The sequence below is a fragment of the Falco peregrinus genome, chromosome 1 (assembly GCF_023634155.1).
Source record: "Falco peregrinus isolate bFalPer1 chromosome 1, bFalPer1.pri, whole genome shotgun sequence".
NCBI classification, from domain to species: Eukaryota; Metazoa; Chordata; class Aves; order Falconiformes; family Falconidae; genus Falco; species Falco peregrinus.
Window position 1 is genome coordinate 102,180,859 of NC_073721.1, and position 22,915 is coordinate 102,203,773.

General features: G+C 40.0%; 1 protein-coding gene across 1 annotated transcript; it reads right to left on the reverse strand.

Annotated features, from left to right (window-relative positions):
• Positions 1 to 3,406: 3,406 nt before the first annotated feature.
• LOC106112140 (inverted formin-2-like) lies at positions 3,407 to 21,793 on the reverse strand. The gene is made up of 12 exons (XM_055793840.1): positions 21,659 to 21,793; positions 19,534 to 21,566; positions 18,995 to 19,056; positions 17,434 to 17,536; positions 16,707 to 16,792; positions 15,570 to 15,670; positions 14,258 to 14,328; positions 14,057 to 14,164; positions 13,403 to 13,473; positions 11,736 to 11,856; positions 10,978 to 11,136; positions 3,407 to 6,507 (listed from the first exon to the last, which is right to left on the reverse strand). The coding sequence occupies exons 2-12, from the start codon at positions 19,663 to 19,665 to the stop codon at positions 6,397 to 6,399; spliced, it is 1,125 nt and encodes a 374-aa protein (XP_055649815.1). The 5' UTR covers positions 19,666 to 21,566; positions 21,659 to 21,793; the 3' UTR covers positions 3,407 to 6,396.
• Positions 21,794 to 22,915: the final 1,122 nt, after the last annotated feature.

Genomic DNA, 22,915 nt, shown 5'->3' on the forward strand with positions numbered 1-22,915 from the left:
CAAACTCAAGTCTGCTGAAATCAATGGATTTAAATCCGTTTTGATGTGTGAGATGGAAAAAAAATCTTCAAGGTAGATTTTGTTCAGTTAAAAGCAAATGCTTGACTTTTCAATTGAGTAATACATGAAATTAAGAGTGAGGTCATGCAGTGTGGTGTGAGACTTGTAGGGGCTGCAGATATGCAGTTGTCCCCATGCCCTAATGAGTCACTAGTGCTGGGTACTGACAAAGAAGGGAATGAACCATTAGTTCAGTAATCAGTATCAGCCTCTCAGAAGAACTCCATGCTCCTCAGCACTCTTCCATTAAACCCAATTCTCCTGAAAATGCTTGACCTTTGCAGTTTCACAGAACAACTTTCAAGTATTTGCCTTCTCAGATAAAAAAATGCAATGCTTTTTACTTTAAGGCAACTAATAGGAGCCAAATATGTCCACATGATTAAAGCAGTGCACTTTAGATTTACTGCAGAATAAAGTAACCAAAACTATACTGTTTCTTTTCAGCACTACATTTTTACCAGGTACTTGTTTATTCACAGCCCTGATAAAAAGAGCAAAATGGTGCTGTAAGAGTCAGTCCAAAGAGAACAATGTTGTCTCAACATTGCCAACAGAGACCTGGAGATGGAATGCGGCCCTCATGGACGCCAAGACACAAAGACCCTGGGAAAGAGAACTGCATGGTACAAGGAGTACTATGCCACTCCCTGCTACCTGGGACTGAAAGCAACAACTATACTCTGGGAAGAGAACTGCATGGTACAAGGAGTACTGTGCCGTTCCCTGCTACCTGGGATTGAAAGGAACAACTAGAATAAGGCCGCATAACTGCTGTCCAGAAGATGGATCACAACCACTGTTGTAGCATGAACCAGAAAACTTGAACTTCAGGTGAACTTTTCTTCATTATAATAGCATTATAATACAAAAACACACCTCCTGGTCTGAAGCTACCCGCCTTTAAGGCAAACCATGCCTCGGGCACTCCTCTTTGGACATGCGTGGTAACCTTGCTTGAGAAGATGGAGACTGACAGCAATCCATGGGCCAGAGGAGGAGCAAGGTGTGTTGCTTGGCATAAAAGATGGTTCCTTAGCAACTGAACTTTGGAAATCTTCCCCAGCAAAGATCACGACAATTGGACCGGCAGGACACTGCCTGGACCTGGGACCATAGGGTCGCCTTGGACCCGTGGTTGTAGCTATAATCTTCTTTCCTTTTCTTTTTGCTTTACCTTTTCTTCCCTTTCTGTCACTTTATCTATAGCACGCCGCTTTACGGGCAAACAGTAATGTTGTGCTGTTTGATCAAAACAAAACCCCTTGGCGTGGTCGCTTTGATATTTTTTGTGCTTTGAGGTCATAGTAAACAGACCATCACAAGTCCACTGAGTGGACCATGACAGGTGCAGAAGCGCACAGAGAGTAGTAAAGAATCATTTATTTGGACAAAGTGCATTGCAAATCGCAGACATTCTGTTTGAGGTTCATGTTTTTCTGTTTCCATGAAAGACTTGGAGTGTGCAATGGAGTGCATTTATTGAATGTGCAGATGGCACAAAGCTGGAAGTGACAAGTATTGTGTTGGAGACCAAGATGCTTCTCTGAATAGGAGTCAAAATGTTACATGGTTGCAAAAGGAGTCAAACATCATGCTGAGATGGAAGAACAACCTGTAAAATTCAGGAATATGTCACTCTCCTCAACCTTGCTGAACCGCCCTGCTGGAGATCCAACACTGTGCTGTGAGGAAGATGAGATCCAGTTGAAGAAAATCTGGAAGAGAGCCACAAGTGCATGAACACTTGTTTTTGATTTGGAAAACCCTAGGATGAAAGAACTAGGAAAGCCACCAGGGTGAACATCTGAAAGTACTGGGGTTGTTAGTCTAGGAAAAAGAAGACCAGAAGTGAGGTGGTAGCAGCCTCCAAATATGTAAAAGGATGCTGCAAATTAAAACAAAGTGGTAACATGTTTTCTCTGTGATGGATAGGGTGAAAAGTGTTTGCATCTTTTATTAGACTAACCAACTGATCTGATGAACATGGACTTAACTTGAAGACATATAAAGCTTTATTAAGCTTGAAACGGAAGCTGTGAATAAGACCAGCTTTGCTCCAACACTACTCCTAAGGGCAGCATCTTAGCACAGCAGCATTTTAGCACTGTCTTAGCACAGTAGCAGCTTGTCCAGGCTGCAGGATTCCTGTGTCCTTGGACATTTCTGAGAAGAGATTAGGCAAAAATGATTCAACATAAACTGCTTTGAGTTAGACCAACTTTACAGTTAACTGTGTGCATCCCAGTGCTGTAGATCTTTTCTGAAGACCTTGGCCCAAACCCTCAAAAAGTACATGTTCACCTGCTTAGATGCCCAGGTCGAATACTTAAGCATCACTTAAAAGAGCTGCTCAGCTGCCACCTGACTCTGTAATCACTTACATGTTTGTGAGTGGGCACATGCAATTTATCCCATGGTTCAGCCTGTTGTGTCAAGCTATGAGAGGGGTCTCACATCAGGTTTTCTGCTTTTCTGCCAGGTCCCTCTCTCATGAACAGCGAATGTATAAACTAGAGCAAATGCCCCACAAAAACACTATCTGCACCGTCACTGCAGATTGACTGAGGAATTAAGGATCTCAGATGGGATGTGACAGACACTGCTTCAGATCTGTTTTTCCTGACTAGAGATATGAACAGGAACTTTATTTAGTCTCTGGCATCCTTGAGTGAGCCCTCAATAGTTGAATTATGTAGCATCTTTCTCTGCCCCAAAAATAATCAAGTTGATAGCAAAACCAGAAACTTATTCACATTATGTCAGCTGACTAAATAATGTGTACAGAAGTAAGATTGCATAAAGCCTGTGGAAAGATTTTAAAACATGTTTTAATGAAATGAGATCAATTTGAATCCTCTCCAGCTAATATAAGGAGTTGGAGATTCTGCAGGGGGATGTATATTTCTAAAAAAGATTAAAGGAGCATTGCTATATGGTTATGCTCCTTTATGCCTGTGAGAGCATGACCTGAAGTCTGCCAGACTCCCAGTAAAAGGACTGTGGCAAACTCATTGAACTCCAGGGCACAGGGTCAAGCTTAAAAAAAAAATAAATAAATTAAAAATCTTTGCATTTTTCTAGAGTTCATGTGGAATTAACTGCTTAACTTTTATATTGCCAGATGCAATTAAGAAGCTTTTTCTCATTTATTCACCATCTTCTTTCAGAGATTAAGAGCCAGATAGTTTGTCCTTTCAGTTGTGCTCAAAAATAAATAAAATAAAAATACCAGGACTGTATTCACAAGCAGCACAGGGAAAGCAGTTACTCAGGATCTTATTTGCTACTATGTGATGTAAAACCACAACTAATAAGCCTCACAGATTCAGGTACATTTGTTTAGCTCGGTTTACTAAAGTTAACATACAAAAGTGAAATACATCCTGGATTACAAATACACGCTGGAGTACAATGCAGTTGCATTGAAAGTCATACTTACCCTTAATACAGTTTTAAAACCATTCTTACGTGCTTTAAAAAAGCACATCCAAGCAATACAACAGTAACCCAGTAACCAGGAAGCTTTTAGTAGCAGAACATTTGCTTATTTTTCCATTTCTTAAGCACTAGATGCATTTATTATTGCAAGAGCAATTTATGCTGATGACATTTTATTATATACCAATTTGTTACTTACAGCCAAATGAATAAGTCCTCTGTAAGTACAGACAATAAGAATTTTGCCGAAGAAAAGCTCTCGTATTTGACCCTGCATATATCAACATAAGAAATTGGACTGAGGGTCTGCTTTTGCAGTTGGTTTCTTTAAGTAATGATGGTGGTTATACTGTGGAACTCCTGTACTGATCATCAAAATTTACTTGCTCTTCATCTTTCTATAGCATTTCATTTTCTGCTGCAGTTACAGTATTAGAGTGTTATACACAAATTCTCGCCAGATATTTAACTGCATAGTTCTATATTTTATTCTTAAGTGTTTTTGTTCTGTTGCGTACATTGGTCATAAGCTGTGTCCCCAGATTTCCATTAGCAGCAGCTCATTTTTCTACTTGGTTAGCTAAAGAAACCCCTATAAGTTATTTCTCTTGAAATAGCACTGTAATATATTATATGAGATTTTTCATGAAATGTCGTATAGAATTGATCTTTGCAGGTATCTGATACAATTCTTCTGAAGAATTTAAATGCGCTGTAACAGAAACTGCTGCAACAGAGGCTGAAGAAAATAAAGCAGAATAGTTGCTTAATCCATTATGAAGCAGAGGGGGGAAAAAAATACCTTACTGTAAATATGTATGTAAACATGTTCAGAGGAGTTAAAAAAACCCATAGATGTCTGAGTCCCTGGAATCAGCAGGAGCCTGCCACCAAATTATTTTGGAAATCCTATCTTAAATTTTATTCACAGAAAGGAGGTTTTTAATATGTGGAATCAAGTAGGATATTGCTATATGTTCTTAATCATGCCATACATTTGAATTTTGGTAAGAACTTCTGACTCAGCTTATTTCTCAGCAGTTTCAGTAGCTGCAAGCCCTCCCTTGTAATCTGTTAATATATCAGTGACGGGTGCGTCTACCTTCACCTCTTCTGTTTGACCTCAGGAGAGCAAGATTATTACCTGCCCTGAGAGATTTTGCTGCTGTGTGCTGTCCGTAGCCGATCTGTCAACTGCAGAGAAATGATCCTCAGACAACTGGGTAAACCAGACAGTGACACTGACAGAGCATGTGACTGGAGTTAAGGTCAGAGCTTCAAAGACTGTAGGATTGGTGCCTTAAAGATTTGTGCGGAGGAGACCCTGTGTGCTGTGTATCACTGGCTCCAAGGGAGATACGTGTGAAGTTAAAGGTGTACCTAATTCTTTATGGAACCAGGCTTTGATAATCCCGTTAGCACATGCTAATAGGGTTTCACCAGATTTACTGTCTTTTCATTCCCTCCTTCAGAAAATAAGTACAGAAAATACAGGAAATAACTTGCTAATTATATGATAAGAAAAAAGAAAACAAGGTTTTACATCGTCTGAAGAATGTTGACTTCCAGCATCTTGCCATCTGATACCCTCTGTAATTCATGTCACCGTATCCTGATAGAGATTAAAATAGAATTAAAAAAATGCCTGATTCTCATTGTCATCAGTATTACATACAGTTTTCTAAAATAAGTACTGAGAAATAATTCAGAGTCTAAATGCTTAGTTATGTTTAAGTTTATATCCCAAGAATTAAATCTACCTTCTCGCAAAGGACCAAAAATAAGGGTATTTCCATCTAAACTGTGTGTTGGAAATGCAGAAGGTTATTCTGGTCTGGTGCTCCTTCTTTTCACAGGGTTGAAGCACACCTTTAATCCTGACAGCTGCTGAATGTTGCTTTATAATTTTATTTTACCATATAATAAGTAACTTTTCTGTATTTACAGCAAAAAGTTTTATTATTTTAATCTGCAGCTTTACATTAAGCATGTTATGATTGCAAAGTACGTAAAATACATTTGCAGTACAGCTTGTCAAGACAATATTGAAAACTTTGTTTTGGTCAGTTTTCATTGAATTTTACGTATTTTTAGTATGTATCTCTAAAGGTGAGTAATTGTGAAAGAGCAGCTAAAAGAAGGCCCTTTATTTAGACACCAGATACATGGAAAACCAGTTTTCCAAGGAGTGAAAATCAAGTGAAATATTTACATGAACTCTACTCAGAGTTACTAATGCTATTTTTGCAGTGGTGATCTGAAGAATCAAGAATCATAACCAAATGTTATTGGCTGAAATCTTCAAGAAAACTGGATGACAAGTATTTGCCAAAATAAAATTTTAAAACACACATGCGCCAATGTTAGCACTAGCAATGCTTGACACCCAGGAGGCCCAGCACAGCAAATGCTTTTCTGCATTTATGTCAATCAGCCATTCTTTAGCAAAGCACAGATGTTCCTTTAAGCACACGCATAACCATTTTAAGGAATCAGACCTCTAATCAGAGAAAAGCAAATGTTGTGGTGACAGTAACTCATGACACAACTTGCCTACCACAGTGACACAGCACAGCTTGAAGTTCAAGTATGTGCAACTTCGTACATCCCTGAAAGTCTTCCAACAGCTATTCAGAGCAATAGCAGGCTATCACCGCCTCTAAGCAAAATAGTAATACCTTGCTCATTGGGAGTGATTTTTTCTAACATCCCTATCATGTTTTCTTCCAGGTATTCCCATGCACTTGAAAATTGATGTCTTGCTATACTATCTGCTTGACTACTACAACATCCATGGCCAAATCACTCTCATTGTGTTAGATCAGCCACAGCTAAACAAGTAAAATCTTCCTAATTAACAAAAGACTGTCTAATAAAACCAGAATTAATTTTTGTTTATGTACTGCTGTTTCCATACTCTCCCTTTAGCCTTTTAGCATCTTCTCCTTTAAGCTGTTTCTTCCTTTTCTCAGCCTTTGCAGCTTTCTCCTTCTTTTCTTGATTTTCCTGCATTCAGACAGAATGACAAATAAAAAAAATTTTAAAAAGAGTTACTGAAGGAAAAGCTGGTTAAGAAACTCTCAGTTTGCAATGAATAACTATTCTGACTATGCCCTATGCACACCTAAAATCTCAGCTGCTGGGGTTTGAGGGTAAATAGCAGAACAAAGCTTCCTGGTCAATCCTTTGGACCTTCTCCATATGATGATGTTACCAGCAAACTATTTCATCAGCTTTAACTGCAATGTTCAACTATGGACTGAAATGCGTTTTTCTCAATTAGTCCCTTTGTCCACAAAACAGAACATTAGTTTAGCTTAATTATTATTCTAGAGATTTATCCTATAGCAACCTTGATTTTATGTTGTTTGTATTCAGGGATTTCTAACGGAAATTTCAGGAACTCTTCAACTGTGTCAAGCAGCAATTCACAGTTTCTGTTCAGGGACCCATTAAATTTGCCAGCTATATTTCTGCACTAGTGTTCAGTGGCAGAATCCAAGCTGGATGTTGGTTGATAGCAGTTGCAAAATTCTGTTGGGATTTAAGCAGGCAGGCAGGACTCTCTTTTCCACAGAGCTGCTGGTACCAAGGTGATATGATTAACAGAGGAGAAAGAAGTTAACAATTACTCCTAATAAAGGAAGACCCTTACTCAGTGAAAGAGTATTTCTGGCTTTTGATAAGTAGCACAATCATAGGAGAGGATAGTTCTGGACAACTGGGACAACTGTAGCAAAGGATCAAGATGACAAAAGCCATTTCTTAAAAGCTTATGCAGCCCTTGTTCCAGAGCTGCAATGACCATCAGAACATCGCCATCACCACCTGGAAGCTGGCCTGCTTTTGATTGCAACCAGTCAGTAGCTAGTCTGTGTGTTGTAGGTAGATGAGTAGGTATTGGGCCTACTGTCAAAGATTTGTGATGTTAAGAGGAGGGTGCTGCTGTGTGATATTATAAAATTTAATAATTTCCAGGAAGATGTGGATTATTTGGTGCAGATATGATTCTTGATGAGACATGTCAGGTCTCCTTTGTGTTTATTTAGCAGCAGAAAGATATTTTCCCAGTATAGTGATAGATTTTGTTGATTGCTGTGGATTATCTGCCACTATTTCCATTAGATGTACTGAAGTCACCCCAGGAAACATGCACAAGTTTCTTAGAGCTTTTATAGAAAGCAAAAACCTAGGATTCTTTGGTCCAAAGAAAGTTCCAGACAAGTAAAGAAGACTTGCGAACATTAATAGTTAGTCTCTCTGAAATATAGGAACATTGTAGGCTCAAGGTTATGGGGACCTTCACTGGATGCCTAGAAAACAGGAGAAAAATGGTATACTCATGACAAAGAAAGAAAAGGATATATTTGCCCTGAATCAAAGGTGCACCTGAAGGAATGAGGTACAGGCGGTGAAGTCCTATGGAGACTAAAAGCCTTCCATCACCGTATGCCTCCTACATGCTTGCCTGATAAAGACATCACACTAAGACACAGCAGGAATTTGAGATGTTATGGCTGTTAAGAGACTTGCAGATCTGTGGGCCCTGGGGGAATGTCTCTGTAACACAAGGAACAGAGGAGGTGAATTGAGGGGCATGTTGTCCTGCTACTTGAGCAGCACATGCAGAGAGTACTGAGAACAAACTGAGATACATTAGGAATAAATTTATGGATTGAGCAAGCCTGAACCAAATTGTTCAGAGCAATTAAAAAAATATATATACATATAACAATTCCATGTAAACACACTTTTAAGAGTCACTTCAACACAAGAAAGCCCAACAAGGTAAAGTGCTAGCAAGGCAGAGGAATGAATAGTCACAATCCCTTCTCCATCTCCTGGGTTATTGAAGGCAGCTGTATGAATGATATTAAATGAAAGAGCGGTGTCACTTTGGATTTTCTCTTTGTGGGATGTTAGATACTTGCTTGATCTTTGAATTAAAAGATGCTCCATGACAACTGTTTATCCCCACACTATCTAAAGCACATCCTGTTCCAACACCATATGCACCCTACTGAGGAGCAGCTGTTCCAGCTCAGTTATCCTGGGGAAGCACTGAGAGGAACTATCCCTGTGCAAAGCTGCCTGTATAACCTCTGTCATCAACTGGGTACTTCCTAGAGCAAATCTTGTTTAACATTTTTTCCCCCCTTTTCCTGAGATTTGACAGCCTCTTTGCTGGGAGCTCCCCTGTTCAAACAGCTGCAAGTGCCAAGAGAAATCTAATGTTTCTCCCAGTCCCCTATAATCACACAGTGTTTCTTTTGCCCACAATTTTACAACTCTGTTCACAGTGTATCTCAAATTCTTCTTTTTTATCTTTGAGCTGGGAAGCTATTTTCTGTCTCCTTCCTCCTGCCATCTGCTGCTTTTATTTTTTGAGAATTGATGAGACAGTCATCAGCCCTGGGTGACAAACCAGTTTCTTTTCACTATGTCAGTTTTGGGGATCATTTGGATGTTTGAAAAACTTTTGGGTTTTTTTTACCTCTTCAAGTAGATGGAGAGGAAGAGGGCAGATTTTTATTATAGTAAATTGATTTGTGTAGCTCAGTTTTTGTTACCTGAAGGATAACAGACCATAAAGAATCCTTATGGAATGGAGAAACATTTGGTTTAAACCAAGAAATAATAAACTCAAAATCTCTCTAGGTAAGCTTAGGAGCCATGAAGGATCACTATTTATCAAATTATTTTGCTTCTTAGCTGATGCAAGAATGGACGGATAGCACTAACAATTTTGGAAGTGCTAAGAGACCTGCTTTACATGGAAGACTCATCTCAAAATAAAAGTTACACCTTAACCATAAAGCTTATGTCAAACAACACTGGAAAGAGATGATGCATGTGGCTGATTCTAGTGTAAAATCAAAATCACAGAACAAAAAGATGCTTTAAAAATTAAAACCTTCAACCTACCAGCGTGTTGCTGTTTCAAGCACAGACAGTATCTTTACAACACTTATCGGGAGAAAGCAAGGGAAGAAGGGAGAGGAGATTATATTACAGGTCTGCAATGGAGGTAACAGATGCATACAGTGTGGCTAACAGCTGTGGTACCTTTGAGGTAAGGGACTGATGGGAAATGGAACCAAAAATAGGATGAAAGGGAGTTTACATGTTGGGTAGATAGAAAGAAGCTTCTTTCTCATTGCTCCAACCTGGCTGTGAACAAGCAGCACCCAAAAAAGTAGTTTTAATCTTCTGCAGCTGTACTAGGACATTACATAACCTTTATTGGGACTGTTTCTCTGAAGAACTGCAGTTGCTGGATTTACCCTTCACAGCAGTTTTCCTGTATAGCTCACAGATACTGAGCCATCATGTTCTTCACTCTCTTAATTCTTTCCTTCCTGCCTAGACTTTTAGGAACTCTTAAGGATCAAGTGCATTGCCAAAGGATCTGTGGGTTTGTAGGGTTTATTTTCCAGACTGTCATGCTATCACATCATTTTGGAGCCTGGGTTGCATTGCTTGCAAAATTGAAGTCCAGTGCCTCACAAGAGAAGCAGGTAGTGGGAACCGTACAGGATATATTTTTCATCTTTCAACACTTCCTCAGAAGCTCCTTTATTTTCATCTGAAATTGCAATCTGCCCTAAAGCACTCCTTCGGCCTCTCTTGCCTTGACATTGCCCTTCATAGTTGTCTGCATTCTTGCAATACTGCAGTACTACTTGTAATATGGATGATTCCCTCTACAGGAGACAGATCCAGTCCGGGCCTCTCCTGGAACCAGCACAGGAGGGCGTACGATTGTTGCTGTTAAAATATATAAATGTGAAGCCACTATCACCTGGCATTAAGAAAACCCTAGAGGTAGTACATTAGTTCAGGTCTGAAGTATGTAGTAGGGGATGCAAAGTGGAGGTTTACTGGGGGCTTACTAGTTGGGAGGTGCTCTACACAACTTTTACGGTGAAGCTACTGTTTTTGTACTCCTTATTGCAAGGAGTCAAGTCTTATAAGTTGATGAAGTGCCAAATATAATCTCTTGGGAGATTCATGGTTTTGGAGGGGAACAAAAAACCTATTTTTTGAACTAGCCAGTACAATGAAATACCTACATGTAAACTTAGGCTGGCTGTTGGCAAATTTACCTTTTGCCTATTATCAAGGCTATAAAGCATGTCAGGTTGCTCATTCTTTCACACATCACCGAGCTCCTATTGAACTGAGGCCTGATTAATAATTTTACAGTGGGAACAACAACTCAGAGGGTTCTTAGCTCTCCATAGCAAAAAAACCCCAAACCCCAAAACACCCTACTCATCCCCCACCCCCAATTATATTTGCCCACATGGTCATTTCATGTTGCAGGTTGCAAGCAAATGAACAGCTACTTTCATTTACTCCTGCAGTCAGGGTTTAGGTAGCCCAGCTTGGAGTAGAAGAACAAAAAAATTCTTGGTTGCTGAAAAAAAAAAAAGTTCTCGAACTATTTCTAAACAGTCACAAATGCACACCCACCTGTAAGGCCTTGAGGAAGAGCTCTCTGAAGGTTTTCATTGTGCTGAATACATCTTCCAAAGACAATTTTTCTTCACAAAGATAATCAGCAAGTTCTTTCTTCTTCTTTTCAATGGTGGCAAACTCCTTCAACAGGTTCTTTGAAGCATCGAGGCTGCCCTGAGACACAGTTGGCAATACAATTTATACATATTTAGAAGCAGCATATTCTGAGCTGCCCAGAAGACTCAAGCCAGTTAACACAGATTAGTCAGGTTTTTTAAAACTGACAATGAAGATTGGGGAGATACAGCACCAGGATTTTAGCTTTAGTTAAGTGATCCTGTTTTGAGAACATGAAAGCCTAGGATGTGTGGATGTATGTACACACACAAAAAGCGTATCTGCTCACTTCCCCCTGCCCCGCTCCCCACCCCCCCACCCCCCCCCCCCCCAAAGGGCAGTGAGACAAAACATATTTCTGTACTGCAGGGTACATATTTATAGTTGCATCCTACATTAAGTTTTTAGGACCTTCCTTTCTTGTGCCCACACACAAAGGTGACTGGTCCTCAGCTGCTTCCTTATCACAATACCACATTACAGAAGTGGAGGAAAATTTGGGATGCTCCTTCCACCAGGGTGCGGGTGAGTATAGTTATGATCCCTTTCCCATAGAGCTCTATGTCCATATGCAACCTGAATTACAGGGCCTTTAAGAAGAGATTTCAAGTGTTTAGGAAGAAGGATGGGAAGCGTGTCACACCCATGTTACCTACTTGAACAGATTCTGCATGCTGCATTTTTAAATCGTCTGTCGACAAAACCAAACGCTTCTCTATTTCCAACAGTTTCCTGAAATTGGTACCTGCCTCAGCCCGTATAACGTCAAAGTGGATTCTGAAAGGTCCACAAAAGGGACAATAAATTGAAGGGGTGAGCCTTTTGTTTTCATTGAGTTAAAATATTATTATGAACAGTATCATCTCTGCAAATGAATGTAGAATTAATTGCCCAACCCTGACCCTGCTTTTGCAAGTAGTTCTCCTTTATATAAACCTTTTTGTATGTGCTCAAACCCTCATCTAAGAAAGAATCTGTGCTTTTGCCCTTACTACCTCCCTGGACAGGCTGTGGAAGAACCTCACTGTCATAGCATTCAAAAAATTCCCCCCAAAATTTCAGCCTATTTTTATTCATAGGTAACATGCAGTCATCTCCCTTGTGCCAATACTGTCCTTTAGTTGGTTCTTTTCCTTCTTTGCCTTTTCTCTGTAATCTATTTATAGTCCAAAACCGTGTCTCCTCTCAGAGTTCATTTAGCTCACGTGGTACATTGCTGAACCAACATCTTCTATGGTTCTGACCTGCTCTTTCTGCCAGATAAAACATACTGAATTAACAAAACCTGATGCGATGGTTCATGGTGCATCCAGATGTGAGCAGCATTAGAAAAGTCCTTTGCAGGATCTGCGTTGTAAACAGTTCTCCACAGGTTGATTAGCAAATCAATTTTCTAAGTTTGAGAGTTTGACTAAACTAGAGGGCAATTATTTTATAAGAAAGAGCACATTTATATCATTGACCAGCAAGACTTAACTTCAGGTAACAAAAGTATTTCTATTATGACACAACCTGAAAGAAGATTCATGTTTCAAAACAACATCCAACTTCAATTCTGCACAGATAAACTCACAAAAGCCATCTTTTCTGTTGTATTACTGAGTAAAAATACTTTTAAAAAATAATTTAGCAACCTCTTAAAAAATGTTAATCCATCTCCAGATTTAAAAGGTACCCCCTGCTTCTAGTTACAAGGAAATCTAAAACATTGAAAAGTTCCTATGACTTCATAACAGGATTAAGAAAATGTTGTGTAGTTTAACATATCTGCATGTGATTCTTCTGAGCTAAACAGAAAGAGCTGATGTTAGACTCATGAGGCTTTCAGGCACATGCAGGAAAGTCTGCAGAAACAGACTTTTTTCTTTCTACCCACATATATTAGAAACTTGTGCTTATACTCAGCTTGGGGACTCCTAAGGTTCCCCAATTGCCGGTAAGTTACTCCAATCATTACCTCCTTAGACCAGGTCTGTGCACGTATCTCCTGATGGGCTTGCACATGAATATGACTGAGAGATTTCCAGAAAGATAGGTTTCTATTGAAATATGTGGAAGAAGAACTCAATCCTTGAAAATGTGAGAGTTCACTATTTATACAGTTTTACTCCTCCAAAAGACAAGTCACACTGAGCTCCACATAAAAAGGTCTTAAACAGGTTGATTTATAAATCTCAGCACTGTTTGGTGTTAGAAGGGAACCTCTCTCTCCTACAGCAGAGAATTTCTGTGACCTTATTACACCACCATAAAATGACTCAGGTCCTTGTTGGCATTAAAGAGGTTGGCAATTCATACATGACAAAAACAAACAATGTCCTACCCTGCTGCCGTGGAAACAAAATCAAGATCTCTGGGAAGCTGCAGCAGATCTGTGTGGTTTTTTTCAGCCTCCTAAAATTAAAGTGAAAAATGGTTACCTTGCAGAGTTCAGTCAAAGAGTATGGAAGTTTTTAAGCTGGACAACATCAGGACTAAAAAATCAACATTTTAGTTTTCAGTCTTATAAACATAGAGGTAAATTTAGTTTCATTCATTCTTTTTCTCAGGTTGGTACCCACAGGGATTTAAAAAGAAAGCAAAAGGCTCTTTTAACTTCTCAGGCTTACATCCCATGTGCTGCCACAGTGTGCAAGCCGACCTGAGATTTTGTCTTCATACCACTAAAATTAATTTAACTTGACAGATGTGTTTGGGAGACATGCCAACACAATTGGAAAAGAAAAAGGAAACCACAAGCAGACATGTTAAGTGAACTTAAGAAAGGAAACAGTGTAACTCTCTAAACATTACTACATAAGGATTTGATACCATCTGTATAGAGAGTGGTGGAAAAATTTTCATCATATTTCACACACAGAGGCTCACCCTCCAGATACCTACAGCAGGGTGCTACTGAGGTCAAAGGCCCTTAGTTTCTGGGGAATGAATATCTGAGGACAACACACAGAGGAATAATTTCACAATTTTCTTGTACCTCCAAAATATGGTGAAGCAAATTAACATGGCTTTGGTTTGCTTTTGTTTCTGTTAGTCTGAGCAATGCACTAATTTTAAAACCTCCAGCATCTCCAGTATGATGCCCCTAGAAAATAGAGAAAAAAGTCCTTCCTTCAGTTTCCAGTTGTGTTTTCTATTATCTTTAGAAATACAGCAATTACAGAAATCATTTACTTACATAGTTCATAAAGTTTCCAACTTTAAGAATCAATTGGCAGAAAACTGGCAGTCGGTGACTGGTAAGAAGTGCTGAAGAATAAAAAGAGAGACATTTTCAAAAAATTAAATTACATGGTCTGAAATAGGATTTTCCTTAGGTTTGACAGTGGGAGTAACAAAATTCTTATCCAATATTATGTCAAGCCCTTGTTATGGATTTAGAAATATACCAGTACAGAAATAAATCTGCTGAATGGAAGCAGAATGTTTCTACTGTGATCTCTTCTCTACAAATAGATGGAAAACTAGTTTTCCCATCAAGTTTGGGGTAGATGTGTCATCCGTGCAGCTCCTGGTGAGGGAGAACCACATATGATAAAGTGTATAAGCTTGCAAAAGTCTATAGCCCCCATTTCCAGCACATATTATTCTAGGTTAAGAAAAGCAAAGAGCATTTTGCCTCTGTGTCATTGTTAGTGAGAGTGATAACCAGAAGCAATGCATTTTACAGGAAAATCTGGAGTAAAATAAAGTTTTTGGCAGAACTAGAATAGAAATGCTGTGCCATGCAACAGGATGGAGGGGAGATGGGGATGACAGGGTGGGACTGCAGAGCGCTGTTGATTGCAACACAATAAAGAGTAACTATAGCATGGACATCAAGACAGCCAGGTATAGCCAAGTTTTATGTGCAAACTTAGAAGTTTTGCAGTTTAAATGTTCAACAGGTTAATGACTCCCTCAAACCATTGAACTGAAACTAGAATCCAAGAGTAACTTCAAGAAAGAGTTGATTTAAAACTAACACCAAGGTTAATTTTGTGTGGAGGGCGTTCCTGAAACACTGGTGAACATCATCTGGGATGTTCATTTTGGAAGCCAAACCAGATTCTGGAACATCACTGTGGTCTACTCCAACACAGAGCTACACTGGACTGTGAACTGTGTGCACTAGAGGAAAAACTGGAACCGACTCATTGTTATGGACAAAAGCCTCCACTTCACACAAAAGTTTAACCTATAGGCAAACAGAATCTGGCATTGACATAAAGGAAATTTTCTTCTCTGCAGACCCATGGAGAGGAAAGAGGTTTGTGTCATTCATGTCAACTGAAGCTCCCCTTCAGAGCAGGACAGCACGAATTGCAATTCTGCAGAATGAATTCTAGAAGCAGGAATCTGCAGAATCATTTTGAAGTTTGGTACATATTCAGCAGTTAGAAGTTTAATTTTGATTAGATTATAGCATATACTACCACTGATGCTATTGAAGTAGAAGAGAGGCTTCCTATGACTGAACATGGGCATAGGCACAGCACCGAGGTACTTACTTTCACAGGCTGTCCTGATGGCTTGTGCTTTTGGCCACAGACACTCCAGCAGAATTTTTGTTTCCTCACAAATCAGCATGCATTCAATCTGTAACTGGTAGCTAAAAGAGATCAGTGGAAAAAACCTGAACAAATACCACAAAACCCTCCACACAGGCCTGATTAATTGCCTTGTATTCAGCAAAAGAATCACCTATTTTAGGCAAAGCGCAGTACCAGCATTGTTATGTCCTCTCTAATGCTCTGACATGAGAACTCAATTATAAATAAATCAAATACTCAGATATTTCCAAAAGCGTCCTAGAAACAATTATCTCCTCTTTCAGAAAGCTGTGTTGCACTGACATCTGGCAGTGACTTCCTTGCATAATGAGGCCATAATTTTTTACAGTTCCTGGGCAGCCTTAGCCAGCAGTTTTGTTCCTCCTTTTAAATTCCAAAAAAGAAATTCAAAATATTTTTGCAGTGGTATCCTTTAATGATATTTATGCCTCATCATGGATTAATATTGTGGAAGAACCATGAAAACATTTTCTAAAGTACTTTTCAAGCTAGTTATAAGTTTGAAAAGATGAAAACCCACATTTTCACCAGGACATTTTGAAAAAGATGTCTCTGGTTGTGGCATGGCAACTGATCAGATTTATGGAGGGCTATTGCTATGAATTATGACACATTACCATGTTTTTATGAACAGCATGAAAATTTATCTGCGTGCACCTCATCTGACTTGGTAAAAACGAGGGAGGTGGTGAAAGCACAGGCGCTGCTGTGATTCACTCACAGGTTTGTGGGCTCTCTTTGGTAGACTGGAATCTAAGCCAGTGGTGGAGTGAATCAGCAGCCTGATGGCAGGATTCAGTCTGCAACTTCATGCCATACAACTGTACAACAGTCAAGATTTTTTTTAATACCAAGATTAATTTAACTGCAGTTTGCAAAAGGTGTCTGAAAACCTCTTTGGCCTTTGGAAAGGAAAAGTTTCTCAAACTAGCTCTACAAACAGCAGTCAGATGATTTATCCTGAAGACTGAATATCAGGAACATCCGTCTTCACAGGAAACAGATCTTAATTCTTATGGAATAATCTTACAAGAACCACACTCGCGGGTTGAAGACAAGGAAAATTTGGCTTACCTAGGAACTTCTAAGAGATGGAGATAAAACTGATCTGTGTTTGCTAGTTTTGATTTTTCTTCTTTGAAAGATTTCAGGCTATTTATCTAATGGGGAATAAAACAGTAAAATAACCACACAAATATTTCTGATGCTCATTGCTTTTCACAGGCATGAAACTGGATTTTCTGAACTTGCTATGTGCACAGGCAATGGGAGTGAGGCAGATGAACAATAAATTCCATTTAATAACTGGTCTGCAAGGGCAAACATGTAGGTTTTGGGTTGACTGGGAGGTCATCTGCATCTGTACAGCATCTTGCAGGATGAATCCCTGATCTATAGGCAGAGATTCAGCAAGCTATAGTCCATAGAAGTCCAGCAATCCCTTTAAAAAGATGGGTCCTTCCTCCTCACTGAAACCTGCTCTGAAAGGCTTTTTAATCACCTAAACCCACAAATGCTCATGTACTTCATCCACCTAATTATAATAACGGGAACAGTGAGCAGTACTTGGCCTTCATCTGTGCTGGGTCTTCCAACTGTGTTGGGTTGCCCAACCTCTGTGCAAAGAGGGCAGACTCTTGCTGGGGCAACCTTCCTACCGCTCTGCCTGGGAAGGTCATTGTCCAAAATGGTGCAGGAAGATGTGGGATCCAGTCATAACTTCTTGTTTTAGCAGTGCAAGTGTTTCAAGCTGAGCACAAAACACACTAAACTCAATCAGAATAAAGCATTTGATAGATACCTCGTGGTCTTCAGGTAGCAGTTTAAGTAGCTGCTTCAGCAGATCAGCATTGAACTTTGATTTATCCCCTTTCTGAATCATGGCAACAATCTCTTCATTGGAGCTGTAGGAAAGAAAGAAGTACTATGGAGCAACAGCGTAGGGAGGAGTAGCTTGACAAACAGAACATAACAATCTCTCAGCTAGCACTGTGAGAGTAAACGAAGTCATTCTTATGTACTTGCCTCCCATTGCTTTTTGGATCTCAGTCCTCAGAAGTACAGTAGAGGTATGAAAAAGCAAAGGATTTTTTTTAAGCCTAAAGCAATATTCCTCATAATTTAGTTGTGCTTTCCGGGCTTTGTTCATCTTTACACAACAAACCCTGAAGGCTTTCATTTTACTGTGAGTGTCCAGCGTCACTGAGAAGAGATTTACTTTTGAAATTCTCCACTGCTTGCAGCAAAGCCAAGGCTAAAAACAATGGCTCTCCTCCTGCTGAGAAGTATTTATAAAGATCCCCGAAGGTTTTACCCAAAATCCTTGCCTGAAACTTAGGCAGACAACATATCTTTGAAATGAGTCCAGACTGCTCTGGTTTGGGCTCTGGAGAGCTTGGCTTCCTGCAGCCACCAGCGCTGACAGAGGCAGCACCTGGCTCAGAACAGCCTCATCCCTCGGGGGTGCAAGCAAGGCTCAACTCTGATCCCACGGTCACCAGCTGCTCCCAGGAGGGTGTAAGTGCTGCCCAGGGAGTCATGCAGAGAGAGGAAATAGCAACTGGATTAGGCTATGCACAGCTCTTCCCCACGAAGAAGTGGTTTGCAATGGAAAAAACAATAAAATAAGTTAGAAAAAGTCCCTCTGACCGATTCTGAGTTATTCTTAATACAAAAGAGCTTCTAGGCTGAGTTTCTTTCTGAAGCCCTGGTAACACGGGCTGTTACACAAAGGGCAGAGAGAGAGCAGAACATCTATCTTCATCCTGCAGTAGTTTCAGGGAATCGAAGAGTAGAGGTATTTTGCCAAGAACTAGTACGGATTCCTTTCTTGTGTTTCCTCCCCCCCTTCCTATGAGGACTATGACTTGGTAAATTTCCATTTGTTTAATTGTAGAAACTATTTCCTATTTATAGAAAAACTGCAAATAAAACCCATATACAATTTTGGATCTGAACTCTTGGAGAGGTTTCTTAAAAATCAGTTCACTAACTTGAAACTTCCAATCAGGAATCTTCACTAATAGTTGCTGCTGGCAGTTGATACTTATGTCAATAATAACAAAGAAAAATATGTTTCCGCATGATTTTGCTGTTATTTATTGATACCGTCTCTTTAGGAATTAGTAGTTCATTTTAGGTTTAATACCAGTTTGAGACATGATATTAAATGTCTGGGAAGAGACTGACACATTTCATTAGTTAAAAAAAAAGAAAAAAAAAAAAAAAGGAAAAATGTTCACTCCTTGCTAAAGAAAGATAGTGGTTGTTAAGTATTTCTGGTAAATTTTTTTCATTTAATGTCTAAATAAACACATAGACACATAAAATAAGTAGTTCAGATGATAGGCTCCAAATCTTACCACTTAAATTGCTTCAGAAATATGCTCAGAAGGAGGCTTTTCTTTGGACCTATGAATGTGATCTGTGAAAAGAAAAAAACCCTGTCAGCTAGAAATACATTTACCTTGATTTTTAACAGACATTTTAGAGCTTTTGTTTGTTTGTTGGGCAACATTCCTTCTTCTCTGGTAATAATCGTCACTGATCAAACTCATAGCTATTTACAACAGTACAGGTCATTAGATCTATTTTAGAAAGAGAGAGAGGCAAAAGCATAGAGAAGGGAATTGAGTTGTCTAGAATATTCCAATTTACAAGAATTAATACTGAAATTCCCATGTCCTCCCTCTCTCAGATGAAGACCTTTCCCTCGGCAGAGTTACTTCAACATGTTTAATTCTAAACTTCTCCTGTGCTTCTTTAAGGTAAACTTAGGCAATGGATATAAAAATATTTCAAACTTTCTTATTATAAACAATTGACAACAATAAAGAATGAATAAGCTTTTCACTTCGAAGAATTTTGCCAGTCTCTACCAAAAGCGAGCAGTCTAGAGTACCTCTTTTGTTTTCTCTGGTTTTAGCCCAGTTTTCTCCTTAGGTGCTGTTGGTGGGACAGAGAAAAGTCGCTCCAGGCTTGCATAGTCAGGCTCCACAACACCCTTGCTGCTGCTTGGCATCATAGTCCACATGGAGCGGCTTTCTGGGAGAGAGTAACACTTCAAGGTGGACCACAGATAGAGAGGAATACTTCCGAGGCAGTGTGATTTGTGGAAGGGAAAACACTTCAGAGAATGAATGAAATATAACACTCATTAATCTGGACGTTAATTATAGAAGAGTGGCAGCTCCTACAGATAGCATCCCAAAGGTCTGCAGGCTAATTAAACCTGGAAAGCTACCACCACATTCAACTCACTGAACTGAAGACAGCAGATGAACTTAATGGGCTGCTCCAAATCCTTCTTGTTATTCCTGACCGGCTACACGTTGCAGAATTGTGGTACCCAAGCAGGGGATGTTGCATCCAATTAGGTAAATGTTGCTGTTTGCAAGAGATAAGGACTCCCAAGTCCAGCATTATTACCAGAATCATCAGGAACCATACCAGAACCCATGGCATTTCAAAACATGAGTTTGTCTACATCACTTGAATCTTTCACAAAGGATCTCACCTCCTCTTTCTTTAGCAGAGATTGCAACAGCGGCACTGAAGAAAGTGGGAATGAATCTGACTTTGTATCTCTGCCCAAGAAATCAGACTGTGGCTCAAACCATTTTTTTTTTTTACATGTGTATTTATGCACTTTATCATAGCAGCAAGTTCTTACCCTCTGATGTCCCCCTTTCTTGGTGATAAGCACAATGGAGAACAGCCATGAGACCTGTGTTGTGTGGAACGAATATTAAAAGCTGCAGCAAAATAGAAACATGTTTGCTGTCTCCCTGAAGGTTGAGCAGAACTTACAAACCTCTTTGGCAGACTGTGTGTTAACCATAAACCTTATATTGAGTGGGGGGAAGAAATCCACACAAATTACATGGCTGGTATGAAATGAAGTTGGAAGCTGCATCCTACCCTGAGGGTACATATCCCCCAGCCCTATTGACAAAGAACTTTCAGTCTCAGATCCTGGCTGATGCATCTTCTGGCTGTGCAAGAAAAAAAATTAAGAAGTAAAAGCTTCAGCTGGGAAGACATCAGTGATGCACCAGGAGTTCATTAGCAAGAACCACAGAGCACGATTGTTGAACAGACCTTTCTACTCAACACACTCAGAGGTTTTGCAAACTAATTAGTGCAGCCTCACAATATCACTTTAACAAGTAACAAACTGAGACTGAAAGGTTAAGAGAAGATAATTTTAGCAGCCACAGAGCCTCAGTTCAGCACTTTTGCCAAACTACCATTTCCTCCATTTATTGGCAAAGGCCTGGCTTTCCATAATTATTTGTGATTACTATTTTTTTATCGGTAATGGGACCAGCTGTGTGACCTGACTTACTGAGTCAAGGCCTAGCCCACAGCATTAGCGTTTTTATTTGGTTGTCAACTAAATGACCTGATCAGCCCAGCGTAACAAAGAAGCACATACGTCTCACCACATCAGAGGGGAGCTTCTGCCAGTGAAATGTCTTCATCCTCACTGTCGGCATCTTCTTAGGGTGGGGCTGCCCCCCATATCCACAAGGAAGATGTTTGCATTCAGGATTACTGCATGGCTGGGGAGGTGGGAGCAACGGATCATTTGTGCCAGGCACGGGAAGGGGTGGAAGAAGCACCTTCTGCCCAGGGGGTAAGGGTGGAGGGGGGTGGCACTATAGCCAGCATGCCAGACTGTCCTTGGGAGGATGAGGGAACACTGTGCTGGGAAGGTAACATGTTCCCTGGACATTGCTGTGGCTTCCTGAAAAGGCCAGTTGGAGAAAAGCTCAGGTCTACACTGGAGTTCTTCTCTTCCAAGTCCATATCAGCTTGAATGCATTTGTTCACCTTTTGAACAGATCTTCTGGACGGCGTTTTGTGGTTGTTTAGGCACTGCATGCTCAATAGCAGGTTCTCTGTGGCTTGCCTCTGTCCCATTGTCATGCTCTGTAAGACAATGAGGAGGTGCATGAATTAGCAAAGTTCCTCGCAGCTGCTGGCTACTGCTAATCCCACAGAGAAACAGAAATAACAGTGACCTTCCCATTGAGGTAAATGGCAGAAATATTTCTTTCTGATTCACAAGTTACACATCATGGTTTCAGCTGTGTGAGTCAGGAGCAAAGCAGTACTGCTGGCCATAAGGCTTCTTTTTGACTTCTCTTCATCCTTCTCTTTTCCTGTTGTGACACATAAAGAAAAGAACAAATGCTATCAGCATAGTAAACCTACCTGGTTGCTTTTTTCCCCGTGTTGCTCAGCCATTCAGTGGGATTTTTCTTTTGCAGGGGTAAATGGATGCTTCCTATGGAAGTTGCTACAGGTACTCTGCAGAGGGGACTCCTTAAGCAGCAGGGACACAGTCAGTTGTTCCTGAGAAACCATGTTACCACAACCTACCTTGAGTGCAGAAGGGTGGGGATTTTGGTAAAAACTCTCCAAATGGCCTAATAAATTAAACAAGCTACAGCTGAGGAGGACTCAGGCTGAGCTGCTTAGGGACCTGTGAGCACACAGGGAAATGACTGGGAAGTATTAACATGAGTAAGGTGGTCTTTGCCCTTCAACAAAATTTTTATCTAGCACAAATCTTTACATTTGTCCTGAGACTATAGGGTTTCTCTCAGAGCTTCTTGCAAAAGACTATGCAGATGTTCCCATCTTGTATGTATGCCCAGTTATAAACATGGAAGTGACCTACCAAAATTGGTAGAGTACTTGCTGGCTCAGGGCTTGGTTTTGTTTGCTTGACTGAGTGAACCATTCTTTTGCAAACACATCTCTTGTGGAGGAACACATTCTTTTGCAAACACTTGCATCTCTTGCGGAGGAACAGCATCCTGGGACACAATCTCAGCAGCTGTAGCTGCTTTGTGATTTCTCTCTTTAGCTAACTTCTATAGCAATGCTCATCAACAACACACATTAAAGAGGGAGCAATGACAAACTATTAAGGCTCCAGAAACGACACAGTAGGTGCAGCCTTTTTAGGGACTCTATGCAGACAGAAATAAAACCACTATCATCCCAACCCTTACACAAGTTTTTAACAGAACATGCATTACTAGTGTTGGCAACTTTAATGGAGTTAACTGGATGGGCACTTTCATGTTTATGTTTAGTGCAGGATCAAAGACTTATTTAATATATACACCCTGTTATGTTCCCAAAGGAATAGATTAATACTTATGAATGACCATTTTCCTCTTGACACAGCAATTTTAAGTAACGACTTACACGGGCAAAACTCTTTAAGGGAGCTGCTTTAAAACCTACAATGATGCATCTCTAGTTCA